At 32.2% G+C, this 13,071-nt stretch overlaps 3 protein-coding genes across 3 annotated transcripts in view; 1 reads left to right on the plus strand and 2 right to left on the minus strand.

Annotated features, from left to right (window-relative positions):
• Positions 1 to 3,610: 3,610 nt before the first annotated feature.
• Positions 3,611 to 11,466, plus strand: LOC129916387 (structural maintenance of chromosomes protein 1A). The gene is made up of 13 exons (XM_055996289.1): positions 3,611 to 3,857; positions 3,929 to 4,149; positions 4,211 to 4,359; positions 7,596 to 7,764; positions 7,827 to 9,305; positions 9,365 to 9,478; positions 9,541 to 9,796; positions 9,855 to 10,036; positions 10,099 to 10,221; positions 10,277 to 10,395; positions 10,489 to 10,992; positions 11,050 to 11,227; positions 11,301 to 11,466. Exons 1-13 carry the CDS (start codon positions 3,728 to 3,730, stop codon positions 11,361 to 11,363), a joined length of 3,687 nt encoding a protein of 1,228 aa, XP_055852264.1. The 5' UTR covers positions 3,611 to 3,727; the 3' UTR covers positions 11,364 to 11,466.
• Positions 11,467 to 12,151: 685 nt separating this feature from the next.
• Positions 12,152 to 13,071, minus strand: part of LOC129916391 (eukaryotic translation initiation factor 4E type 2) — a 101,290-nt gene continuing 100,370 nt past the window's right edge. Inside the window, exons 3-4 of the mRNA XM_055996292.1 lie at positions 12,518 to 12,666; positions 12,152 to 12,440 (exon numbers count right to left, since the gene is read on the minus strand). Of these exons, the coding sequence (XP_055852267.1) occupies positions 12,416 to 12,440; positions 12,518 to 12,666 (174 nt within the window). The 3' untranslated portion in view covers positions 12,152 to 12,415. The remainder of the gene's footprint in view (positions 12,441 to 12,517; positions 12,667 to 13,071) is intronic.
• Positions 12,518 to 13,071, minus strand: part of LOC129916389 (syntaxin-1A) — a 93,166-nt gene continuing 92,612 nt past the window's right edge. Inside the window, exon 3 of the transcript XR_008772448.1 lies at positions 12,518 to 12,666. The gene's annotated coding sequence lies outside the window, so the exon portion shown is untranslated. The remainder of the gene's footprint in view (positions 12,667 to 13,071) is intronic.

Consider the following 13,071-nt stretch of genomic DNA (forward strand, 5'->3'; position numbering starts at 1 on the left):
GAAGCTCCATCCAAGTCGCCCGTCCACCGGAGCACCTCGCAGTCATATAGTCCCAGCTGGCTGACACCAATTAGCCCCAGTAACGATCCGCCTAGAAACAAAGAAATGAAACAAAAATTAATAAAAAGGTCACAGTGAGTTTTTAGAAAATAAGAATTCGGAAGAAAATTTTTTTGAGTCCCAAGAAAATCAACCCCTATTGGAGGAAAAAGAAGGAGATTTTTGTGTTTGTGTTTGTCCTATATTTACATATAAAATTTTGTTAAACGGCGTGAAGTTTAAAAAGAATTATTATTAAATTTGGTTATTTTTTGTTATAGCCTTTTCACACCAAACCAAAAACGCGGTTTTTGCGAAAAAACCCAAAAACCTATATCAAAAACACAAGTTTTTCCATACATTTTCCATAAACCACAAGTTTTCGTAAAACACAAGTTTTTGATTAAACTCGCCAAAAACCTGAAAATGAAAACATTCAACTCCAAACGAAATAACCAAACAAACCTTTTGAAGAATTCAGCACAAATTCAGCAGACAAAAAAAAAATGAGAGCAGACAAAAAAAAAAAAGAACTGACAGAATCAGCTGTTTTACAAATGCAGTTTGTTGATTTTTGCAACTGGTAAGAAATATTTTTGTATTCATTAACAAAATATTCTGTATAATTAATCAAATTTCTTTTCATTAATTGTAGAAAATGGCAGAGCAGAAAAAAAAACAAAAAAAAAGATGTCCAAACGATCTTCTTCATCAAAAATCTCTTCTCAACTTTACTAATTAAGCTATCTGGATGCTTTGGTGTGAAAAGGCTATTATTCTCGATATTGTTTGTGAGTGATTAGGAAATTTTTCTCAGTGTCGTCGGAATATTTAAAAGATTTTTTCTGTGCATTAGTGTTTAGCTACCTCCAAAGAGCTCTATAGGGGTAGGAAGAACTTTTGCTTTTTCGTCGTTTTTTTGTTTTGTTTTCAGTGTAATAAGACCCTGAAAGATTGGTCAGTTGAATTTTTTTTGGTTTATTAAGTTTATCGACACCGTGAAAGCGTTTCTAGGTCACCCTGACAGCTTTTGATTTTTCTTTTCAGTTTTTTTTTATGGATTTTGTTCTTATTTATTATTTCGATTATTTAGTACCTTTTGTTCTTTTTTTGTTTAATTATTTATAATATTAAATGTTAAAGTTATTCAAATTTATTTATTTTCTACTATTTAAATGTTCCCATTGCTTGCCAAATTTTTTTAGTATAATAAACTTCAAAAACGCCCATAAGAAAAAGAAATTTTGAGTTTGTTTCACTGTTCTCTGAGTGAGAACATGCTTAATTGAAGACAATTTTCAGGGGTGCCACGGTAGCTGAGTTTCGGTGAAGATGGTATGATCTGAAACCGATCATCCACCATCCTTGGGGGAATCCAAACATGGCCGCGGATTTCCATGGTTGGGAGGGAATAGGCCACACTGCACCAACATCCGCAGTGCCCTTGAGATGATGATAGTCCGTCTGCTGTCACATCTTTCAAAAACGGTTTTTTTTTCGATTTTTGTTCTCGGCCTGATTTATGTTTTTGTTTGCAGGTGAGGTTAAGTTTCGGGGGCAAGATCCCCCCCCATCCGGCGAGCTTATGCCGTGCATCGCAAGCAGGCCACGTCCTCCGGAACTTAGCATTCCTTCCTTTCCTTTCCAAACACTTCCTTTTCTAATTTCCTACCTCATCCTATTTCCTACCTTACCGACATACCTACACCTCCTCCGCTCCTCTTGCCTCCGCAACATAACATTGAAACTCAAGTCCAGAAGCTGAGTTGGAAAAAGTAACAAAATGTAACTATTTGACACTTCAACACTGGATTTAGGAACGATGTTGTGACGTCACGATGTTACACTTTGTAACTTTTTTCTCATTTAGGAACGATGAAAGTTAACTATTGTTAACAATAGTTAACATTGTCGAATAAAAGAACGCATCACTGTGAAGATCTATTGCCGATGACCAGCCACCACAAACAGTGTAGGAAGTACCGTAATCTCAGTTTGAAATTTTGACATGGTTGGTTTAAAAATTTCTTACTTTTTTTGTAGGCATGGTAGAAATATGATTGAAGCGTCATATAAAAGGTGAAATAATCATATAAAATGTATTATAGGTTGTCATTTAAAAAATGGATTTAATGGCGTTAGAAGAGAAAAGAGATTGATTGTTTTGCTTTTTTTATGAAGACTATTTGGGTTAAACAAAATTCTAGCTCTTTTTGTAGATGTTGTATAGACATGGTCGATACCTATAAATATTTTGAGCTGAAACAATAAGCTTTCAGATGGTATAAAATTTATTGTAGGTAAAGTTATATACTTCAAGCACGTGTGAATTGTACACATGATTTTTTTTATCAATTGGCGATTGGAGCACATACTACTAGCGCCGTAGTTTCAACCTTTGAACTAATTTTAACAGGACGGATGTTTACATTTTGTATTTCTAAAAATGGCGTCCATGTCAAAAGTCCTTAAAAAAAAGAGTAAAATGTCGGATGCTAGCACCTCTTCCGTCTTGTTAATTTTAGTTTTGACCACCGGTAGCACATTTCAACTTTACCAATCGCCAATAGGTATTTCTTTTGCTAAGAATATGCCAAAAAAAGGCGGGAAGAGTGAATTTTTAAACAAAAAATAAAAATAGTAGCTGTAAATTGTTCTTAAACTCAAGGTGCTAATCACATGGGGAGTGGCAACAATAGGGCAGTCTACCCTAAGTAATTTCTATCAATAGTTTTTTTCTTCTTTCAAATTATATTAATTTTTTTTGTTTTGTTTTTGCTTTGATTCTGAGTTGTATTTGCTTCGTCTTCACTTTCCAAGTATTTTATTGAAAAGTCCACCTTCATTTTGTTTGATTTTTTTTTCAATTTTTGTTTTATTTTATTCATTGACCAAATTTTTGCCGGCAGAATAATGTTTCGAACATTATTTGTCCGCGCAAAATTAAGTGGAGACTTTGTCTTTAAAGCGGCTCCAAATATTTAAATTTTGAGCGTGAACTGCGTACTGCTTGGAAAAATATTCAAGACAAAATTTGTCCCGAGAAAAAATTTGTATGAGAAATAAAATTTTTCCCTATCTGCGTACTAGGCTTTAAGAAAAGTGGTCTTATATCCGTAATCGAAAAGGCTCTTATATCAAAAATGCATTTAAAATAAGACCCGTCAAGCTTTATTTAAAAAGAAGAAGAAAAAGAAAGCTTTATTTAAATTTGCTCATGGAAATAAAACCACATTTGCGAGTGGAGGGTTTCAAGGGCGGTGGTATATCAAACACCAATTGTTTCAACCTAGAATTTCTTTTTATTATTATTATTTATTTTATATACGTTCTTAATTATACGTTCTTGTGCGGAGTTTATAATTAACTTATTCCACTAACGGAAATCACAAAAAAAAAATGTTTTGTGAAAGTATACAAAGAGAAAAATATAAAAACTTTTAAAAGAGTATCATCTCATTGCCAAATGGAAATCGGTATGGAACTTTATGTTCTGGCTCTGAACAGAAAATGAACAACGCTAATCATTATTGTGAATTAACCACACACAATTCACAGCGCTGTCAAATGTCAGGAGCCAAAATTTTTAGTTGATTTGTGTTTGGATGAAAGCTTTCTTTCAATATTTTTGTTTGTTTATTAATAAAAAATCTAATATTCTAATAAAAATAATAAAAAATAAACCAAAATGCCTGATGAAGAAATGCCAACAGCATTTCTTAAATTCATAGAAATGGAAAATTTCAAGTCTTACCGTGGCCACTTGATAGTAGGACCTCTGAAAGAATTCACCGCAGTCATTGGTCCAAATGGTTCAGGTAATGCATTTTTTTTTTAAGTTTTCACAAAAAAAAACAAATTAAATAAATTACACATTTTGTTTAACCAGGCAAATCAAATTTCATGGATGCTATTAGTTTTGTTATGGGTGAAAAGACTTCGAGTCTTCGTGTGAAACGTTTGAATGATCTTATTCATGGTGCGTCCATTGGCAAACCTGTGGCGCGTTCTTGTTATGTTACAGCCAAGTTTATTGTAAATGGTGACACCCAAATGGATTTTCAAAGATGTGTTATTGGTGGTTCATCTGAATATAGAATAAGTGGAGAGGTAAATTGGCTATTTCCTATAATATCGAACCAATTTGTTTTAAAAAATTTATACTTTGTAGACTGTTTCTAGTAATACATACTTATCGAGATTGGAGAAGTTAGGTATTAATGTGAAAGCAAAGAATTTCTTGGTGTTCCAAGGTGCTGTCGAAAATATTGCAATGAAAAGTGCAAAGGAACGAACTGCATTGTTTGAAGAAATTAGTGGGTAAGTAGCAAAATTATGTTGTATTCTTGCAAAAATCTCTACAAATAAGACTGCCTTAAAATAGATAATAAGAGATCGAAATTTATTTTTTATCAAATACATATCAATTCTATGGAGTTTGGCCATAACAACTTAAGTCTTTTTCGGATATATGTATGTATTTTAAAGTTTAATAACTGCTCCTTTATTTGATTTTGGATGTTAAAACAAATATTTTACTGCAATAATACTTTTGGTAAACCAAAGTAGGCTTGTGTAGTTCGCGAACGAACTAGTTCAATGACCTAGTTCATCTTAGTGAACTAGTGAACTAAGTTCTCTTACTTAGTTCAATTTAGTTCGCGAATAGCGAAAAAGATTTGTTTCAACAAACTAAACAGCAACCTAGAGCAATCGTAATATGACATTACAAAACAGCTTGCGCTCAACTTACATTATCATTTTTTTATATATTTTTTGGGTGAAAGGAAGTCCCATCTGTATAGGGAATTTTCAAATTTTGTCCTTGTCTTATGCGACGACAGCGCCCTTTCAACACGACAGACGTTTAAAGAAGGGTGCAGAAACTAAAGTGCATATGAAATTGCATCCAATTCTTTGTTGAGCGAAATCAGTTCTTCTGCTCTACCTCAAGATTTTGATGCACCACTTACTCTTATTTCTGAGCAAGAACAAAAAACAAGAAGCATCTTGGTCCTTGCATTACTATGATTTCGATTAAATTAAAGCAAAACGTACTTCTTCTAGACTTTCGTCAGGAACCAGAAAGCTCGAAAATATAGAAAATAGAAAATAAAATATGTAAATATCTGTTATTTTTAGTTTGTATTTGTTTTATTATGTAGAATGCGTCAATTTTACATAAATTTGGATACAGTTTTTACAAACTTATTTTGTTTTTTTAATTCTAACAAAACTGGAGTGATTAAAATAAATTGAACTAAAATTAACTAGTTCAGAACTAGTTCAGTAGCGTTATTTGAACTAAAGTGATCGATCACTCAAGTGAACTAAAGTGCCCAACTCTAAACCAAAGTACGAGAAATCATTAATGTATTACTTATATATCATATTTTATATCAATTTTGTATCCTCAATTCAATAAAAAAAAAAATGGACTTATGTTGTTATGACCAAACACCATAGAATCAATAGTTGACAATTGCAATAGCGGTGGATTTCCTCATTTCCAAACTCTAAATCAATTAAAAGAGTCTTACACATTCTAGTAATTCATGCTTGTCGAGAACGAAATAATGTACATTTTATACAGTGTCTACTTAGTTCTTCGTAATAGAGCTTCATTCCACAAGTACTCGTCTTAAATGATGATTGAAAAACTACAAGTAATAGCAAATCTATGATATTTTGAAAATTGTGTCGGTCTGCATATTTTCAACTTTTTTCAAGAATAATATTAAAAGAGTTTTGCATATATCAGTGAATCAGCCTGCTCCAATCTTTCAATATGTTCAATGGTTCTTTAGGATCGCTAGCAGTCTTGACGGCGCACTGAGCATTTATTAATTTCGTCCTTTTAATTGTTCGTAATTGCTTTTAACACTCCGAGCAAGAAAACAAATCAAAAAATATATGAGGCGTTCAGAATAATAATGGATCAAGTCCACTTCTCTATAGGTTGGATGTTTTAAGGTCTTAAACATTCGGGTTTCGTTTTATATCAAAAAGTATGGAAGAAAAAATTTCTGGAGGTATAGAGCTATTGATCTGTGTAATATTTATTTAAAAAGTTCCTTAGTTCCTGAGAAAAAACTTCTAAAAGTTCAAAATAAAGCACAATTTTCAAATGGACTTGACCCTTTATTATTAATAAAAGTTGAATTGCTTCAGTTATTGTTAGAATCGATTGCTTTAAATCATTCAAATTCGTCGGCTTGGTTTTGTAGGCTTCCAGTTTTCTATGTCTCAACAGACAAAATCAGGTGCAGTTAGTACTGCAAACGTGGGAGCAAACAAAAAATTTAGTTCTTTAAGTTTTTTTTTACTGTAATTAATTTCCATTGCACTTCTGCCATAATAAGCCTGGTTATTTTTGCATTTTCCTTATCTTGAAATCACATAGAATTCAAAAGACCTTTCTGTCGGTTTAGTTGGACAATTTTTTTTTAAATATGGACCGCGAGTGACTCTCATTTGGATAGTTATGCAAACTATTAAATTATGCTGGCATACGTCGCCCTTGAAATACCGCTGAAATGGGTTTTCCAACAGGATAATAACCCAAAGCAATGGTATCAAAAAATTAAGATTGAGGCCCATGAAGTGGGCTGCCTTGACTAGAATATATGGGCGGATACAAAAGAAGAAGTTTCTAAAACCAAACTTAACTGGACCGTAATTGAGCAGGCTTGGCGACCTATAACACCTCAAAGATATCAGGGACTTGTCGACTCAATGAAAAGTCGTTGCGAAGCTGTAACTAAATAAATAAATAAAAATAAAGGTCATTTGGAGCCAATACTACCGTTAAATAGAACTTTTTGTGCCCTTGTTTTACTTAAAGTGGTGGTCGAGCTCTTTCATTGAACAAAATTCAAATATCCAATTTTTGGGAGTGGATTTGAGTTTGCAATTTTTTAGGTATGCTTACTGTCGTCAGATTCGAATGTCTGATGTCGCGACATTCTAAGGCTAAGCGGGTCAAAGTGTGTGCCTTGCTGAGTGGGCACACATAAAAAATCAAGAAAAAGAAAATGTCTTTTCATCAAACATACTATACTACAATAAAGCATTTTTTTCTATTTATTTCTTATGTTGCCAGATCAATACTAAGTCGGCAAAACTTAAATTAAATGTGCTGTATATTATTTATAAGGAAATATTGGAAAGTGTATCAAAAGAAAAGCTCAAAAAAAGTTACTACTACTACTACTAAGGTTAAGCGGGTAACAAAAAGCGAAATTTCCAATTTATAATCCAGTTTTACGTTTTCTCCTAAGTCTGAAAACATCAATCCGACTAATAAAACTCAAGGACATAGGCTATTTAAAGAACTATTTTCATTCATAAGATATTTCATTTTTGCGTTGTATTGTAACACTCTTCTTTGTTTTATATTTTTTTATAGCCCTGTCAGCAAATTTATTTATTTATTTATATTATTTATTTTTATACTGTATAAGTGGATGCTTTATTTATTTACATTTTTAATCTCTCAAGCCGCATTGTTGTTATAAATTAAAAAAAAATCAAATTCTTTCTTGTTTCCAACTTAGCTCTGGCCTTCTAAAAGACGATTATAATCGACTCAAGCAAGAAATGAATCTAGCCGAAGAGGAAACACAGTTTACTTATCAAAAGAAGAAGGGCATTGCCGCCGAACGCAAAGAAGCCAAGCATGAAAAAATGGAAGCCGATCGTTACGCACGTTTAAAGACCGAATATGTAAGTTAAATCCAAATACAATTTTCAAATTTTTGATATTCACGCTAATGTTTTTGTTGTAGAATGAAAAACAAGTAGAATATCAACTATTTCGTCTCTATCATGTCGAAAAAGATATTGAAAAACTCAACACCGATTTGGAAACCAAACAAGAAGAAATCAAATCTGTCGAAGTGAAAAAAGAACAAGCCGATGAAGTTCTCAAAGAAAAGAAAAAAGAAGCTGGCAAAATAGGTCGTGATTTGGCCAAAGTCGATCAAGAAATTCGTGAAGTTGAAACTGCAATTAACAAGAAACGACCACTTTTTATCAAAGCTAAAGAAAAAGTATCCCATTGTCAAAAGAAACTAACATCATTGGTCAAGACACTCGAAACTGCAAAAGAAGCCGACAATGCTCATCAATGTGACATCAGAAATTTGGACCAAAAACTAGCAGATGTAGAGGCATTGAAGAAACGTTTCGAAGAAGAAATCGAAGGAGAATCACAGCGACGTGGCAAGAGTGTTCACATGGAAGAAGGTCTCGTCCAAGAGTATGATCGCCTTAAACAAGAAGCTGAAGCAACAGCCACACAATACCGTTCCAATCTAGATTCGGTTAACCGTGAGCAAAAATCTGACCAAGATTTACTTGATAGTGAAATGAATCGCAAAGCATCCATCGATGAGGCATTTAAAAAGCTAACTCTACAAAAAGAAGAAGCTATGAAACGTCATGATAAGCTTATGGATCATATTAAGTCCAGTCAGGCAGCTCTTGAAGAACAAAATCGTATAAAAGAAGATTTGAGACGTGATGTTGGCTCATCAAAGGAAAAAATCGCGGAAAAGCAGCGTGAACTCGAAAATGTTCGGGACCAATTGGGTGATGCTAGAATCGATAAACACGAAGATGCTCGCCGAAAGAAGAAACAAGAAGTCGTCGAGCTATTTAAGAAACAAGTCCCCGGAGTGTACGATCGTATGATAAACATGTGTCAGCCAACACACAAACGCTATAACGTTGCTGTTACAAAAGTGCTGGGAAAATACATGGAAGCCATTATTGTTGATACTGAGAAGACAGCTCGTCATTGCATTCAGATTCTGAAAGAGCAAATGTTGGAAGTAGAAACTTTCCTTCCACTTGATTATTTGCAAGTTAAACCTTTGAAGGAACGATTGAGAAATATCTCAGAACCACGCAACGTTAAACTCGTTTTTGATGTGCTGAAGTTCGATCCACCAGAGATTGAACGAGCTGTCCTTTTTGCAACTAACAACGCTCTGGTTTGTGAAACCCCTGAAGATGCCATGAAAGTTGCCTACGAAATCGATCGCAGTCGATTTGATGCTCTTGCATTGGATGGAACCTTTTATCAGAAATCTGGTATCATTTCTGGTGGCAGTCATGATTTGGCTCGCAAAGCTAAGCGATGGGATGAAAAGCATATGGCTCAGTTGAAAATGCAAAAAGAAAAACTCACCGAAGAAATGAAGGAGTTGGTAAAGAAGTCAAGGAAACAGAGTGAACTGGCAACCGTTGAAAGCCAAATTCAGGTAATTGTTTATGTAGTTTGTTGATTGGCTTTGTTTACAAATTCTGATTGATTTTTTAGGGTTTGGCAAACCGGCTCAAATACAGTATGGTCGATTTAGAATCGTCCAAGAAATCCATTTCACAATTCGATCGGCAATTGAAAGATGTTCAAGGTCAACTTGATGAATTCGGGGTAAAAAATTATATCAAATAGTTAATCCTTTAAAGTTTTAAAATTAATCTTCTTTTTTGTAGCCAAAAATCAGTGAAATCGAACGCCGAATGTTAAAGCGCGATCAACGCATTCAAGAAATCAAAGAAAACATGAATAATGTCGAAGATAAGGTCTTTGCTAAATTCTGTCGCCGTTTGGGTGTCAAAAATATTCGACAATATGAAGAAAGAGAATTGGTTATGCAACAGGAGCGTGCTAGAAAGAGGGCTGAATTTGAACAGCAAATCGATGCAATTAACACGCAACTCGATTTCGAAAAACAAAAGGATACAAAAAGTTGGTCAATAAAATTTGAAATTGAGTTCAATTTTGTATTAAAAATAATTCCTCATAGAAAACTTGGAACGTTGGGAAAGAGCTGTTCAGGATGAAGAGGATGCTCTTGAAGACCTAAAAGTTGCTGAAAAACGTTACTTGAAAGAAATTGAACAAGATAAAGAAGCTATTGAAAAACTTAAACAAGGGAAAATGAGTAAAAAGACTGCAGTTGATGAAATGGAAGAAGAAATTTCAAAGGTGATTTAAAAAATATATTTATATTTAATTTTCATTTAAAATTATATTAAATTAATTTGAAGGCTCGTCGTGATGTCGCAAATTTGGCAAAAGAAATCCATTCTCTTGGCAGTCAGGTGTCGGGAATTGAAGCAAAAATTGAAACTAAGAAAAATGAGAGACATAATTTGTTGTTGCAATCAAAGGTTACAAATATTTTATTAATTTTTGAATGGACTTATTGATGTTTTCTCTATTTAGATGGATTGTATAGCAATTCCGCTACTAAAAGGATCTCTTGATGATGCAGTTCGCCAAGGTGATTCGGAAACTACAACCAACGGAACGTCAACATCTATGATTCTTGAAAAAGAAAATCAGTTAGTTTTGCTATTTCTATGTTTCTCATTGATTTTGCATATTGATTTCCCTACTAACTAATAAATATTTCCAATTTTCTTCCTTTTTTGTAGAATCGAAGTTAACTACAACACTTTACCGCGGGAATTATGCAAACTCAAAGATGATTCACATTTCAAAAAGACCAACGATTCATTGCAAAAAGATTTACAATCTAAACTTGACATTCTGGAGCGTATTCAAACGCCTAACATGAAAGCAATGCAGAAGCTCGATCGTGTTACTGAAAAAGTTGCATCAACCAATGAAGAATTTGAGAATGCCCGACGAAAAGCAAAGAAAGCTAAAGCAGCATTTGAAAAGGTTAAAAATGAACGTGCTGAAAAATTTATTCGTTGTTGCAATCACATTTCAGAGGCAATAGATGGCATTTATAAGTCCTTAGCAAGAAATGAAGCCGCTCAGGCTTATTTGGGTCCTGACAATCCAGAAGAACCATATTTAGATGGAATAAATTATAATTGTGTTGCACCAGGAAAACGTTTTCAGCCGATGAGTAATTTGAGTGGTGGTGAGAAAACTATTGCTGCGTTGGCGTTGTTATTTTCCATTCATAGGTTGGTTCAAATAGATGATTGTAAATATTTGTTTTTTGTAACACTTTTCTTTTAAAGTTTCCAACCTGCTCCATTTTTTGTACTCGACGAGATTGATGCTGCTTTGGATAATACAAATATTGGAAAAGTTGCATCTTACATAAGAGATCATACAATGAACCTTCAAACTATTGTCATTTCGCTCAAAGAAGAATTTTATGGACATGCTGATGCTTTGGTGGGAATTTCACCAGCTGTAAGTTTTTTTTTTTTTAATAATTAAATAGATGTTCGGGTTACTAACGTTTTTTTAATTCTATTTATTTTAGGATGGTGACTGTTTAATTTCCAACGTTTATCTTTATGACTTGACACAATTTCCAGACAAATAATTTAATAACTGTAATGAAATATTTATTAATTTGTATTACATTTATTAAATAAAACATATTTTAACACAAATAAATAAATATAACCATAGTTCATAACTTTCAATGAGTTATTTTATTTATTCCTCTCTTGGTTCTTTTCCTTCATCGCCCTTCAAATTTCCAATTTTGCCCTTTTTGTATGCACCACAATTTCAGTTTTCAAGTTTGAATGAGCTATACGCTATGTTAACGAGAGGTGAACAATAATTTTGATGAAGTTTCAGTAACGATTTTATGAAAAATTGAAGTTTCTAACAATTTTCGGAAGGAAGCTAGAGGAGATTCGACAATGGCCTGATTTGTTTCCAAAGAAGAGTAGTGCCCACAAGTAGTAGTTGAAAACTAATGCACACATTTTCGAAAATATAAACACATTTTAACATCTCAATAAAAACGATTCAATTTAAATAATAGTAATGTTATCTTTATTACAGTGTTTTCATAACGTTTTTTTTTATGTTGCAGATAAATATAATTCCTGAAAACAAACAGGAAAAAAAATCAGTAAAAAAAAAAAACAAACATTATAAGGTTTTTAACTACACAGTCCAAACTTAAAAACAAAATTAAATTAATTAATATTGATAATAATTCAATAAATCTATGGCGAGTATAAAAAAAAATATTTTTTTTTTAAATTTAAAAACTTTGATTGGTTTTTTTTTTTTGTAACAAAATTTTGAATATTGTGTCTTCATATTTCTCTACATTCTCATTGCTTTGTTTTGTTTAAATATTATTTTACTACATTTTATTATTTTTTTTTTTTATTTTTATGGATACAGCTTAAGTTTTTTTTTCTTAATTTCAATTATAAGCTAAAAATAGCTTGTGGAAGAGTAACTTAATATAGATTGCAAATAAATTCAAAACGTAGGTAAAAACAGTTTTTTTTGTTTTTTTTTTTGTAATAATAAAAAGAATCTTTTTTTTTGTTTGTTTGTTTATAAAGAATTAATAATCGCGTTGTTGTTGCGTTAATATCTGCTAAACTTAGAGGAATTTGCTGAATTTCAGCTTTTCAGTGGGACTTTATTTCTGAAATGAGAAAAATATAAAAAAAAAAATTATTAAAATAAGTTTAAGTTAAAATAAAAAAAAATCAATAAACTTACATTGCTACATATTTAAGGCTATCACAGTGAATCTTATACTCCATTAAAGTATTAAGAGGTAGATTTAATATTCTACGTAGTGTGTCGCGGATTCGTGTCGTACTGGCGATGTCAGTAGCCGTACGATTCCATACTGACAGACTGTCCTCCTGTAAATTATGATAATGAAAAAGAAAATTCATTAGTTTAATTTGTATTTATGTTATAAACCTACATATTCGAAATAAAAGAAAAACTAATAAATAGTAATGTGATCGCTGAATTTTTATTTATTTAATTAAAACTCTATGAGTGATTTTTTTGGCCGTTCTAGAAACCTAGTTCATCAAATTAATTCAATAAAAATACGTTTTTCTAGAATTTTTTGTTCAAGCTCAAAAACGATTATAATTTTATAAAAACAGATAATTTAAATTGTAACTGCAAACAAATTTCTTAAAGTTTAATTTTTGTTTGTAATAAGAAATAGAGTCTTGTTAAGTTTGGACAGTTTCCACGTTCTTGGCATTATTTAATTCAAATTTTAAAAGACAATTTACATTAAAAAAAAACAC

Source organism: Episyrphus balteatus, chromosome 3 (assembly GCF_945859705.1).
Source record: "Episyrphus balteatus chromosome 3, idEpiBalt1.1, whole genome shotgun sequence".
Lineage (NCBI taxonomy): Eukaryota > Metazoa > Arthropoda > Insecta > Diptera > Syrphidae > Episyrphus > Episyrphus balteatus.